This window comes from Columba livia, chromosome 27, assembly GCF_036013475.1.
Source record: "Columba livia isolate bColLiv1 breed racing homer chromosome 27, bColLiv1.pat.W.v2, whole genome shotgun sequence".
Lineage (NCBI taxonomy): Eukaryota > Metazoa > Chordata > Aves > Columbiformes > Columbidae > Columba > Columba livia.
The window spans coordinates 117,524-130,460 of record NC_088628.1 but is presented as its reverse complement, the minus strand read 5'-3'; the positions used below and the strand labels follow the sequence as shown (position 1 = coordinate 130,460).

Below are 12,937 nucleotides of genomic sequence, written 5' to 3'. Positions count from 1 at the left end.
TCTGTGACTCTGGTGGAAATTCATAGGGATGGGGCTCCTTTGGCTTGAGAGCTGGGTGTAAAAAACCAAATAACAGTGGCACTGAGCCTGCTGCCTCCAAACTTTCTCGATTTCAGCATCGTTTTTAAAGCATCTCTGCGAATGCAGTCAGGCTCTATCTTTGCAGTAGAAAACACGTGGTAATTGAGCTGGAGAGGGAAGGAGAGAAAGGCTGTGCAACCGAGATATCTGGAGCATCCTGCATGTCCTGTGACCCTCCGGAGTGCCCATCCTGCCCTACCCGAGCGCAGTCCGTGTCCCCACTTGGGACTTGCCGTGCTGGACGTACGGGCCGCTGCCCGCCCGCCTCCAGCCGGGGCTCGAACCGCTGACCTTGTGCCTTAAACCCAGGGCGCGGCCGTGCCGGGGGACACGCGTGGGCAGCGCGAGCTCTCCCGCGGAGCTCTTGCCGTGTTGCCGGGCGGGGCGTGGCCGGCACCGCCCCTTTCCTGCGGCGGGGGCGGGGCCGCGGCGGGCGCACGCGCGCGGCGGGGCGCGGCCCATTGTCGGGACGGGCTGACGTCGGGGCGGGGCGGGGGCGGCGCGGCGGGGGGCGCGCGCAGAGAGGCGGCGTGCGGCGGGCACCGCCACCGCCCCGGCCCGCTCCGCTCCCCGGCCGCCGCTCCGCCGCCATGCCCGGCTCCATCTACCAGCCCGAGGGCGGGCAGCCCCCTCGCGGCCCGCCGCGCTGCCTGGCGCTGCTCAGCCCGCCGCCGCCCGCCGGCCAGGAGCCGCCGCCACCGGAGCCCGAGCGGGAGGGGCCGCCGGCGCAGGACGAAGCCGCCGCCCTGAGGTTCGCCCTGGACCAGTTCTCGCTGCTGGGGCTGGAGGAGGCGGGCGAGCGCGGGCTGAGGGCGGCGGAGGCGGGCGGCGCGGGGCCGGAGGAACCGGAGGCGGTGGCAGGAGGAGCGGGGCCGGGCGGCCTGCAGGCGCGGGAGCGCGGCGGCGGCTCCCCCCCGGCTCCCGGCACCGCCTCCCCCCCGGCCGCCTTCGGGAACTTCGCCCCGCACCTGGCGCCGCCCGCCGCGCTGCTGGCAGAGCCGCTGGGCAGCAGGAAGAAGAGCGTGAACATGACCGAGTGCGTGCCCGTGCCCAGCTCCGAGCACGTCGCCGAGATCGTGGGCCGGCAAGGTAACCGCCGCCCCGCGTGGGGACACCCCCGGGGGCCCCCCCGCTTTGTCCGGCCCGGGGCTGCGGCTCCGCCTTCCGCGGGACTCGCCCGCCCGGCCCCGCTGCATTTGGGTCAGTTTTGGGGCTTTGTCTCCGTTCGGAGGCGGAAACTTAACGGCGACAAATCCCGTGGCCCTGGAACTCCTCCCGCGGACGCGCCCTCGCCGCGGGTTTCAGCACCGAAGCTGCTGCTCTTTGTTGCTTTTCCGTAAATATTAATTAAACTCTTAAGCCAGCAAAACGGCACGGGGCGGGGGGGGGAGAAACGCGGAAAGTTCCCCGGCCGTGCAAGTCCTGGGAACAGGCGGGACACGAAAGCTTTAATTTTATTGTAGTTGAGTCTTCCCCGCCCCCCTTCCTCCAGCTCTTAGCGTGTAAATGATCCTCGATAACTCAGAGTTCATATCGAAATGGTAATTAATCCGCTGGTTGATGAGGTTGAAGCCCTGCTCACTCTCAGCTGTCACAAAAGGACGCCCGGGCGTACCCCAGCGCTGTCCCCGGTGGGTGTGCCTGACGTGGGCTTTGTCTGGAGGAGGTCTGAAATAACCCCTTAACCAGAGTTTTCACCTTTAAAAAGAAAAAGACCTCAGGGAAGAGGATTTACAGGGAAAAAGGAAAAAAAAAAAAGAAAGGTGGGCTGCTACCCACAGGAATCCCACCGGCAATGGGCAGCGCGGCTCAGGGGCAGCCCGATCTGGGGGTGTTTTGTGCATGCAGGGCTGTGGCACTCCAGCTGTGCCCTCGCTTTTGGGGTTCCCGACCCTCCCCGGCGCGGGGGCTGCGGGCTGGGGGGCTTGGGGGGCATTATTTTCCTGGGGGGAAGCGGGGAGCTGGGCAGCCTCATTGTTCTCTTTGTTAGCCAGAGCCATGCTGTGATGAGCGCGGTGACATCATGCTCTGCGCTTCCCATTGGCCTGCGCTGCCTCCCAGCCAGCCCCGCTTCGCGGCTCTCAACTTTCCGCACACCCCTGGCTGGTCCTGCTGCCCCAGCTGAGGGTCCCCCCGGCTGCCGATCGCGGCTGGGGCAGCCGAGCGGCACAACCGGCTCTGTCACTGGAGGAGGGGAGCACAGCACCGGCCCTGCTCAGCAGGAATCCCACTTCTCCCTGGGCTGGATGGGGACCTGGATTCAGTGGCCTCGCCAGCAGGTTCTGCGGAAGCCTGGGGTCCAGCAACTTGAAAGTGAACCCGTAAATGCATCCATTGTGTTTTGGAAAAAGCCTCTGCTCCGCGAGTTCTGGGAGGTTGGAGGGATGGCTGTGTTTGGGTCAGCACCCGTTCTCGCAGCAGCCGGGGTTGAGTGTTTGGTCTGCGATGAGGTCCCAGTGCTGTGCCCCTGCACCCCGGCGAGTTAAATGTGCACCCGGCTGCCTGCCCTGGACACCTTGTGCAGAGTTTGGGTGTTTGCTGAGCTCCATTGGCTCCTGGAAAAGAGCTGCAAAAGAAATTATTGTACCAGCTAGAAGAGGGATGTGGGAGGGCACCGTGTTCTGCTGATGGACTTGAAGGGGACTTGGGGCAGCGATGGGCTGGAGTTACTTGCTGCTGCTCCGGCCCCAGGCAGGATCAGCTCTCCCAGGGGTTTTTCCCAAGGTGGTTCCTGCCCCTCTCCTGGTCTTGTCTTCTCTGCAGCTCCTGGCCTGTTCAGATGCTGTCCCGTGGCCCTGTTGTGCTGGGCTTTTGGCATGAAGGGGGGCTTGGCATTTGGCACCCCTGTTTCTCGCTAGCAGGGGGTGCGGTTGGGCAGCATCCAACGGGACAGGGCTGTCTTTGTGCTCTGGCTGCTCTCGGGTGCTACCGGCAGCTTTTTCAAATCAGGGACGTGCGAGGCTGATGCAGCCCAGGCAGGGGTGATGCTGAGGTCGTTCACAGCTCCTGCCTCAGGATCTGGTGCTGAGCTCAAAAACAAGCAGAGCCTTCCTTGATCGCCTCACGCTCTTGCACCCATGCTGGTTCCCAGGTCCTTCTGGTCCCCAGGTCCTCCTGTGTGAATGTCCCTCGGTCTTCGGTAGCCCCGTGGCAGCAGCGTGGAGCCCAGCCCTGGGGGTGCTTCGTCAGGCCTGGCATCATCCCAGTGGGGACATGTGCAGCTGGTGACACTGCGGGGCTGGGTCAGACCATGTCCCTGTCACTCTTGTGTGTCCTGCGCTGCTTAACCACGCAATGACCTGAGGACAAAGCAGGTGCTTGTGGTGCCGCTGCACTTGGAACACAGGGAGGGATGAAGATGTAGATATCGGGTGCCCTAAAAAGGTCTTGAGTTGGAGCTAGGCTGTTTTTTTTCTCCCCATCCACCGTGTTCTGCGGAGCAGCTCTTGGGGCACTTTGTGACAGGTCCTGCTGTCCCCAGAGCCATTGGGGTGAGCGGGGCCATGGCTGGGAGGTGCCGGCAGCTGCAGCAGCGCTTTGCCCGTCAGACCAATGCACTTTATCCTGCGTGGGCTGAGGTGGGACAAATGCTGTCAATCGCAATTTCTCCTCCTTCTCCTTTTTCTTCCAATTTCTCTCCTCCAGATCCACTGATTTAGCCCTTTCCAAAGGGAGCAGCAGCAGCTCAGCAGGTAGATCTTTGTTGTGTAAAGCAAATCTATGTTTTCTGAGCTGGAGGGCCAATTGCCATGACCCCCCTGTCCAGATCAGCACCGGTCACGGTGTTTAGCGATGTCTGCCAGCTGGGATCTGTGGGTTTTCTCCTCCCTGCCTGCACGGCAGCCCAGAGGCAGCGTGGCCTGGCAGGATTGCATGGCCCTGTCTTTGCATGCAAGCCCATTTGTGACGCCTGCCGTGGGAGGGGCGTTCCCCAAAAAGTGCTGTGGGCATCGATTGTTGTGTTGTGGGCTCACCACACCAGTAACCAGCAAAAAGAGCAGTGGGGATGATGGAAATTATGGGGGAAAAGGGAGATGGGGCGGGCTGGACGTTAGAATCGCCATGGCTCTTGCATGGTGGCACCGTGCCGGTGTTGCTACCTGGTGTCCCAGCTTTGGGGCTGTGTTTCCAGCAGCTTCTGCCCAAATGAGATCAAGAGGGTGACGAGCGGCTGGTGCAGCCGAAAGCCCCAGGCTCTTGTGGGGTGGAACGCGCCACGACTCCTCTCCCGGGCTCCACTTCCCCATCTGCAACATGCAGGTGCTGTTGGCAGCTTTGCGAAGGATTCGGGAAATTTGCCGTTGTAGCAGACGCTGGGGTGCTTGAAGGGGAGATCCAGGATGAAACACGGCAGCTCATCCCATCCAGAGCTCAGCATTTTGGCGCTTGGACGATGCACGGGGAGATCATGGGCCTCAGTTTCTGCGCCAGTCCAAGCATCTGTAAACTTGCAGTGGATGGCTGGCGCTGTGATGAATCCGCTCGTGTTCCGGAGCCCCAGGCTGCTGCTCTCTGGCATCCTCTGCCCATCACGCCGCGTCCTTCGGGGCCGGCCTGGCTGCCTTCTCCCTCCTCCGAGTCGTAGCAGAGCCAGAAACTCCTGAAGTCAGTCGCACAGATCGATCGCATCGCTGGAGTATCTGCCGTCGCATCTCTGCTCTGGCACCAGCTCCCTCCTCTCTCGCCCGGGCGCTGCCTGGCTTTTCCCGGGTCTGGAGGAGAAACAAAGTTGCGATGTGCTTTTTCTCCCACGCTGTGGTTGTGAGGCTGAATTAATTACTGTTTCCAGAGAGGTGGGAAGAAGAGCTCTGCGAAAGGGGAGGTGAGTGCGATGGAGATGCGACGTGTTCTTCTCCACGGCTGGCTCTGGTCCTGGTGCATCTTGTGCCATTTGCCTGGAACAAAGGGGACTGGGAGCACCGTGATGCCGGATCTGAGGCCAGGAGATGGTGCAGAGCTGGGAAAGAGGAAGGGTAACATCTTTTCTGCATCTTTTTCGGAAGGGTAATGTCTCTTCTGCATCCTTTTAGGATGGGTAACGTCTTTTCCGCATCATTTTAGCACACTCCAGAGGGCTGGATGCAAGGCATCAGCTGGCTCCTGGGAACAGTTCTGGTTGACGCTATCAAAGGCTTCTCCAGAAAAGCTCCGTTTGCTCTTTCTTGGGTTTTCACAGCTCGGACTGGGCGCTGCAAGCACAAAATTCCTTGGGGAGAAATGCGGTCTGGCCAAGGTCTGGTCTGCTGCCTTTGTCCTCACATGGAGGAGACCTCCTGATGTCAGAGCAGGTGCTGGGGATCAGCAAGTAGGCTGAGCTGTGTCAGGGCTCTTCTCTTGCCTGGGGAGCAGCAGGGGCACAGAGGATGGAGAGACACGTCCTGCCCGCTGCCTCAGCCTGTGCTGGGCTGGTTTTCATCAGCTCTTGCAATGGTCACAGCCCTGGTCTGACCGAGGCTCCTGGCAGAGGGTGAAGTCCTCTCTGGTGGTACCAAGAGAGGATGTTCAGGGAGAGCAGCCACTTTTCCAGAGTTGCTGCCTCCATCACCGCATCATCCTGGGGAGAATCCCCGGGGATTCTGTTTCTTGTCTTGTTCAGGTTGTCCTGATGCGTCTGGGCCAGTGGGGACATGGAGCTGTGACAAAGGCTGTAACGTAGTGACTGAGCCGCTCCTGGGCTCTGGTGTTGAGAATGGGTCTGCTGGGGCTGCAGCACCCCTGGGTCTGCCCCCACCTCTGGGGATGTTTTGTTTTGAATATGAAAAGTGTTTTTAAAGCCACCTTGCTTATAGACTTGTAGCAAAGTCTGGCCCCTTGTTTTCCTCCTCTCTTGGTAGGAAAAGAGGAAATGGCCTCTAGTTGTGCCATGGGAGGTTTAGATTGGATATTAAAAAACATTTCTTCATGTAAAGGGTTGTAAAGCAGTGGAACAGGCTGCCCAGGGCAGTGGTGGAGTCACCGTCCCTGGAGGGGTTGAACAGACATGTAGATGAGGTTCTTAGGGACATAGTTTAGTGCTAGATTTAGGTTATGTTTGGATTAGATGATCTTAAGGGTCTCTTTTCAAAATGCTGTGCACCGGCCCTTGGCAACGTAAAATATGGGAATACCGATCTCTGCCATGTGGTTGGGATACCGTGTTTGATCTGGTGATGCTGGGGTGAGGATGTGTCTGTGGTGGGGTCACCAGCAGTGCCAGGTGGCCCCTGGTCCTCTCCATGGTCCCGTTCCAGCGAGGTTGTGCGGCACCAGTTTCAGAGGGGTGCAGCTGTCAGGGATGGTGTTATCGCTGCATGCTTGGGTGGGGGCTTGTGGAGACTCACCTGAAATGTTTCATACTGGTGTGGATCATTCTGCCAGTTGCAGGTTGCTGGCTAAACCACCTGTGTTGTGCCGTTTGAGTACGTCTGGCTTTCAGGGAGCTTTGGGGAGCTTGGCCATGGGGTGTCAGTGTGTCCCTGGGCGTGGGCAGGAGCAGCTGTGGCCAGGAGACGTGGGTGCGATGGGGACAGGGGCTGTGCCGTCGTGAGGTTGTATCTCCTCCCCAGTTCTGGCATTGAAGACCTCACTGGGCCATCTGGATTTAGATGCTTTTCTGGTTGAATCCCAGCCAGAGGATGCTTATCCTTCCCACTCGGGACATTTCAGACCTGCTGTCTGGGAGTCCCTGTAGCCCCGGGGGGTGACTTGGGTGGAGTTTGGGGTCGGCAGCAGCAGCAGGACAGGTTGGTCCCTGGGGAGACCCTGGTGCTGTTGTGGCTCTGTCTGCAGTGTGCCCATCCGGAGCTCTCACCCGTGCGTCAGGGTGATGAAGGCTCCTTGTGCTGAGGCTCCTGCTGCAAATACCAACACATGGCCTGGGGCAAGCAGCTTCCCTGGCCGATGTTCCCCCCATGGTGGGGTAGTGACCAAGCTCCCCCACTGTCCCAGACCTGTCACTGTCCTTTTATACCAGGATTGATAAAACCAGCTCTGACCTGTGGTGCATTTTTGCTGTGCCGCGGTGGCCCCGGTAGCATCCAGCAACCACAGGCTGTGTGTGTTGTTCCTGCCCTGCTTGTTTGAGGAGGGCAGACCTGCCCAAGCCAGGCACCCCTTCAATTTTGAACCCAGGTTTCTGGCTTTGCCCCTAGGAAGGGCTCACAAGTAGAAACTTCTCAATTTTGCGCTGTCATAGCATCAGTTCGGTCTCACCAGTGGAGAAGAGCTTTGCTGTTCTGTACCCCCTTGGGACGTGGTTCCTGAGCAGCTCCTTGCAGCTGCCTGATACCTTTGGATCTTGAAATTGCTGCTTCCTGCTCCAAAGGGTGACTTCTGGACCTCGGATGCGATGCTGGTCTCTGCGGGAGGCAGCGGCAGAGCCCACGGTGACTCCCTGTCCCGATGCCAGCGCGTGTGTCCCTGTTTGCTGAGCAGGGTGTGAACTTATAGCAGGTACCAGAATAAATTGGGGAGGGAGATGTGGGAGTCATGGGCACCTCACTCTGGGCAGCCTCGCAGAAACTGCGACATGCTTAAAAAAAATTCACCTTTTTGATGGCTGCTGGTTTTGCCCCGCCCCAGTCACTGGACATTGCTGTCCCCACCATATGCCCCAGGCCATAAATACACCTTCCAGTTGTTGTCTTAAATTAGGAAAAGCCTGGACAAACCCTTCTCCACGCACATTCCTCCATGTGTCTCCTCAGTGGCTTCCCCAGCTCTGGGGAACAGGGCAGCTCTGTGCTGTCCGCAGCCCAGCTGGTTGCACAAATGGTTGAATTTGGGTTGAATTTGGGCTCGTCCCACTGCCTCAAGCCAGGAGTGAATCCCTGGAGCAATGAAAGGTGAGAGGAATGCTGGATTGATTTGCAACAAGTGCTTGGAGGTGGCTGCCAAACGCTTTCAGCCTGGCTTGTATGAAATCCAGAGGGTTTCTCCCCTTAGGAGGGAGATCTCAGCAGGTCTCTGTCTGGCTGTTTATCTGCCTGTTCCCCCCCCCAGATCCTCCCCAACCTGGGACCTTTGCAGGGCACATGTGGAGCTACCAGCAGCCCAGAGCAGCGGGGCGCCGGGCAGGGACCACGCTGGCTGGTACGAGCTGCTTTGAGGATTTTGGAGGAAATGTCTGGAGAAGACGGTGTCCTCACCCCGCGGCTCCCTGGATGTGGCTATCGGAGGGGTTAGTGCTGCCAAAAAGCTGGGCTGTGACACTCAGGAGTGATGCTAGTAACTTATTTTGACAGTTTTTTACTTCTGATTATTCATGATGCTCAGTGCCCTGGTAAATGCACATGCTCATGTCTCCCGGGAGCAGCATGGCCCCGTCACGGCTCTGCTGGCTAATCCAGCTGCTTGCGAGCATGGGACAATTTCCCTGACTGGGACAAACCTGCCTGATCATCCTGAGTCCCTTTATCCTCCTCAGGGCTCTCCCTTCAGCCTGGCAGCTGGAAGAGCTGTCTGCCCTTCCTCAGGGTGTGCTGTGAGGAGGATGAGAAGGATGATGATGAGTGCCCGAGCGAGCTGTTTGTGGAGGAGCCAGCTGTGCGCTTGCAGCACCTTGGCCATATGTGTGCATGGAGCTGAGCTCTCACCGTGTGCGGCTGTTTGTCGATGTGGGTCTGCAGCAGCAGTGTTTGCGGCATTCAGGGACCTTCTCAGGCCTCCGATGGAGCAGCCTCATCCCTTGCGGGCTCCCAGCTTTGCTCTGGGTGTCCCACAGAGCTCAGCGGATACGTGGGGGTGGGAGATGGGGGATCCCTTGCCCTTGTGTACCGGAGCAGAGGGTGGCTGGGCTGAGCTCCCACTGCACCCGACTCATGTGAATTTGATTAAGCCTGTGCACCGGAGCACAGGTGGAATGGGTGCAATTAGCAGCACTGGGGTTGCCAGGGATCGATGCTGCACTTGTGGCCATGGGTGGCTCCTCGATGAGAGCCACAGTGACCGGTCTGGGTGGAGCAGGAGCGGGATGGGAGCTGCGGGGACTCTCTGCTGGAACCCAGCTCACACATGGGAGGGAAGGGGCAGGGATTCGGTGACCAGCGACAGAACCCAGGGAATGGCAGAAGATGTGCCAGCGAGGGTCAGTGGGACATGAGGAAAAGGTTCTTCCCCAGAGGTGCTGGACACTGAACAGGCTCCCCAGGGAGGTGTCACGGCCCCAACCTGACAGTGTTCAAGAAGAGACTGGACAACGTCCTCAGACACACGGGGTGACCTGTGGGGTGTCCTGTGCAGGGACAGGAGTCGGACTCCATGATCCCTGTGGGTTTCTCCCAACTCAGGACATTCTTTGAGCCCAGCGTTGTGCCAGGCGAGGGCAGAGCTGGTATCAAAGCCGTGGTCTCCTGCTATATCATGTCCCAGCAGCCCCTTTGTCTCTGATAGATGCTGCAGCCTCTGTCTGGGGTCTCCCCTCTCAGGGCTGGGGGGCCTGTGCTGCCTGGTTGTGGGGAGCCCTGGATCCCCCATCCCTCTGGGGCCATCACTGCTGCCATTGGGGGCACAGCCAGGGCTGTTTCTTGAGTTCATCTGCTGGCTGAGAGGTGTTGACAAACCTGCAGGACCCCAATGAGCCTTTTCCTTCCCTTCCATCTTGTGTCTTTTTTTTGCTTTGCACCTCAAACACTTTTTGAATAAACCTGGCTTCCCATCCCCTCGGTGGCCCAGCAGTGCCCTCATGGCTACCTGCCAAGTCCCCTCTCTGCCCCAGCTTTGTCCGAGCGCTCGGGAGCCGGGTCAGGCTGTGTTCCACAGGTCTTTGTCCCCACAGCAGCACAGAGGAAGTGGTGGCAGAGGGTCAGGCCGGTGCCAGGAGCCTGACATGTCTCAGATGAGCTGGTGCAGCCCCCAGCACCAATCTGTGACCCCCCAGCTGCTTTTGGGGCAGGAGGAACCCCTCTCTGCAAGGGTGTCTGTGTTGCGGGTGCAGAACAAAAGGGACCTGCTGGTTCTGGCTGCTCGCGCATCTCCCCATCCTGGGCAAGCAGGGTGACCACGCGAGCTCTCAGCTTTGATGTGTCATTTTTTTTTCTCTCTCTCCTTGCTCTGCAGGCTGCAAAATCAAAGCCCTTCGTGCCAAGACCAACACCTACATCAAGACGCCGGTCAGGGGCGAGGAGCCTGTTTTCATTGTGACTGGGAGGAAGGAGGATGTGGAGATGGCGAAAAGGGAGATCCTCTCGGCCGCTGAGCACTTTTCCATGATCCGAGCGACACGCAACAAAGTGAATGGGCTGACGGGAGCGATGCAGGGACCCCCTAACCTGCCGGGACAGACCACCATCCAGGTCAGGGTCCCATACCGTGTGGTGGGGCTGGTGGTGGGGCCCAAAGGAGCCACCATCAAGCGGATCCAGCAGCAGACACATACCTACATTGTGACACCCAGCCGGGACAAGGAGCCCGTCTTCGAGGTGACGGGCATGCCCGAGAACGTGGACCGGGCGAGGGAGGAGATCGAGGCGCACATCACCATGCGGACAGGCTCCTTCATTGATGTCAACGCCGACAACGACTTCCACTCCAACGGCACTGACGTCTGCCTGGACCTGCAGGGCAGCACGGGTGGCCTGTGGGCCAAAGCCCCCCACCCTGCCCGCCGCCCCTCGGCCGCCCTGCGCAATGACAGCCTCAGCTCCTTGGGCAGCACCTCGACTGAGTCCTTCTACAGCGGGCGGGTGGCGGATGCCAGCCCCACCAGCCCCTACAGCACCAGCTCCAGCTTCACCTTCAGCGAGCCCCCGGCCCCGCTGGGCTCTGAGGAGTGTGACTTTGGCTTCGACTTCTTGGCCCTCGACCTCACAACACCCACTACCACCATCTGGTCACCCTTCGAACGCTCGGGCAACCCCTTGCAAGCCTTCAGCAGCTGCTCCTCCATCAACGGTTCGCAGAGACGCAACAGCAGCACGGCCACGCCACGCCACTCGCCCACCCTCCCTGAGAGTGGTGGGGGGGGAGCCCTGGAGCACCCCTTAGCTCGCCGCATCCAGAGCGACCCTGTCAGCACCTTGTCCTGGCTGCCCACCCAGGGCTCCTTGTCCTCCTTCTCCAACAGCACCGGCTACTCCTCCTCCTCCTCCCTGCCTGGCAGCATCTCCGCCACCTCGGGCTCGCCCACCGATTCCAGCAGCTCGGATGGGCCCCGCAAGAGCTCCCGGGAGTGCATGGTGTGTTTCGAGAGCGAGGTGATCGCCGCCCTGGTGCCCTGTGGCCACAACCTCTTCTGCATGGAATGCGCCATGCGCATCTGCGGCAAAGCCGAGCCCGAGTGCCCCGCATGCCACACTCCCGCCACGCAAGCCATCCACATCTTCTCTTAGCCAGGCCGCGGCTTGCCGGGGCTGCCAGCCCTCCCCTTCCACCCCAACACTTATTTTTAAGGACTCGGAAAACTGTTTAAATCAACCTTTTTATTTAATAACGGATCCAGTGGGCGCAGGGGGTGGGGGGGGGAAGGAGAGGCTGCTGTGTGCTGACTGGAGAGGATGGCGGGGCGGGGGGTGGCCAAAAAATCGGGGGTCGGGAGGGGTGGGGGAGGGGGCTGATGAAGATGAGGAGGAAGAGGGTGTGAAACTGCAGAGAGGAGGCATCTCCGATGTTTACAGAATAGCTTTAACTCTTCACCTGGCTGTGGCCGCTAGGGGGAGGAAGCCCAGCTGTTCTTCAACAGTCCTTCCCAAAATAACAGTATTCAGTTTGCAAAGTTAAATAAACAGAAAGAAAAGGTCCGGTTGCACTTTTTATTTTAGGACACGCAAGGGTTGTCTTTTATTTTTTTAAAATCATTCTATTATTATTATAATTTTTTTGTTGTTGTCCTTTTTGTATGTAGTTATTTTTTTGGATGATTCTCGATGGTTCTATAAATATATATATATATATATTTTTTTTTTTTGTAATGCAGGTCTATCTTCTATTTTGCCAATGTGAAAACTGCCCAAAAATGTGTAATGAGAGGTTGGGGTCATGGCTGGCGGGGCCAGGCCGGGCGGGGGAGCTCACGGGGCGGAGGGGCCAAGGTGAACACGCCATGTCACAAAAACCAGACAAATTTCTATCTTCTTTTTATTTTGCGGTTGTTTTTTTGTTTTGGTTTGTTTGTTTTAGGTTTTATTTTTTTTTTTATTTTTTACCTCTTTATGTATATGTAGGGAATTTATAGGAAAATATGTACTTTATTGAATAAATTTAAAAAACTAAAATATATTTTATTTTAAAAAGAAAATAACGGACCTTTAACCTTACATGGCTAGAGTACTGATTATATATTTGCTGAGCTGACTTGACGGTTATGAAAATTGTATCAAGAGTTTTATTTTTTGACTTCAAAGCCTTCTTAATAAAGACTTTTTACTATATATGAATTCATGTGCTGCCTACAGTGTCTCACTCCCTGCAGCCTCTCGCTGCCCATTCCATGGTCCTTGGGACCGGACACCCTGCTCTGCTTTTGGGTTGCCTGTCCGTCTGTCTGCTGGGGGGTGGCTTTTTGGCAGCCTTGCACCGGGGTTTGGACAACCCACCCATATCAATCCAGGCTGGGGTGGAGGGATGGAACGCAGCCCTGTGTGCTGGGGGATGAAAAATAGGACATGAGCTGTCAATGTGCATTTGCAGCCCAGAAATAATAAATATCTTGGGTTGCATCCCCAGCCCTGTGGGCAGCAGGTTTGGGGGGGATTCTGCCCCTCTGCTCCTCTCTGGTTCGACAGCCCCCTGCAGTGGTAAGGTGACTCATTTTTACACTGAGGGTGGTGAGAGCCTGGCCCAGATTGCCCGGGATTACTGCGAAACGCGGCACCCCCGATTTATACAATAAAACTAAAAAGAGTGGAATATAAATAGTGGAACACTAATTGGAAGTAATACC

At 58.0% G+C, this 12,937-nt stretch overlaps 1 protein-coding gene across 1 annotated transcript; it reads left to right on the top strand.

The window, feature by feature from the left end:
- Positions 1-548: 548 nt before the first annotated feature.
- Positions 549-11,795, top strand: MEX3D (mex-3 RNA binding family member D). The gene is made up of 2 exons (XM_065041976.1): positions 549-1,170; positions 10,117-11,795. The coding sequence occupies exons 1-2, from the start codon at positions 672-674 to the stop codon at positions 11,385-11,387; spliced, it is 1,770 nt and encodes a 589-aa protein (XP_064898048.1). The 5' UTR covers positions 549-671; the 3' UTR covers positions 11,388-11,795.
- Positions 11,796-12,937: the final 1,142 nt, after the last annotated feature.

What these genes read in the sequence shown, in the direction of transcription:
- MEX3D (XM_065041976.1), top strand. Translation starts at nt 672, where the DNA reads ATGCCCGGCTCCATCTACCAGCCCGAGGGCGGGCAGCCCCCTCGCGGC. An exon ending in CGAGATCGTGGGCCGGCAAG is followed by an intron (nt 1,171 to 10,116) that starts GTAACCGCCGCC and finishes CTTGCTCTGCAG; the next exon opens with GCTGCAAAATCAAAGCCCTT.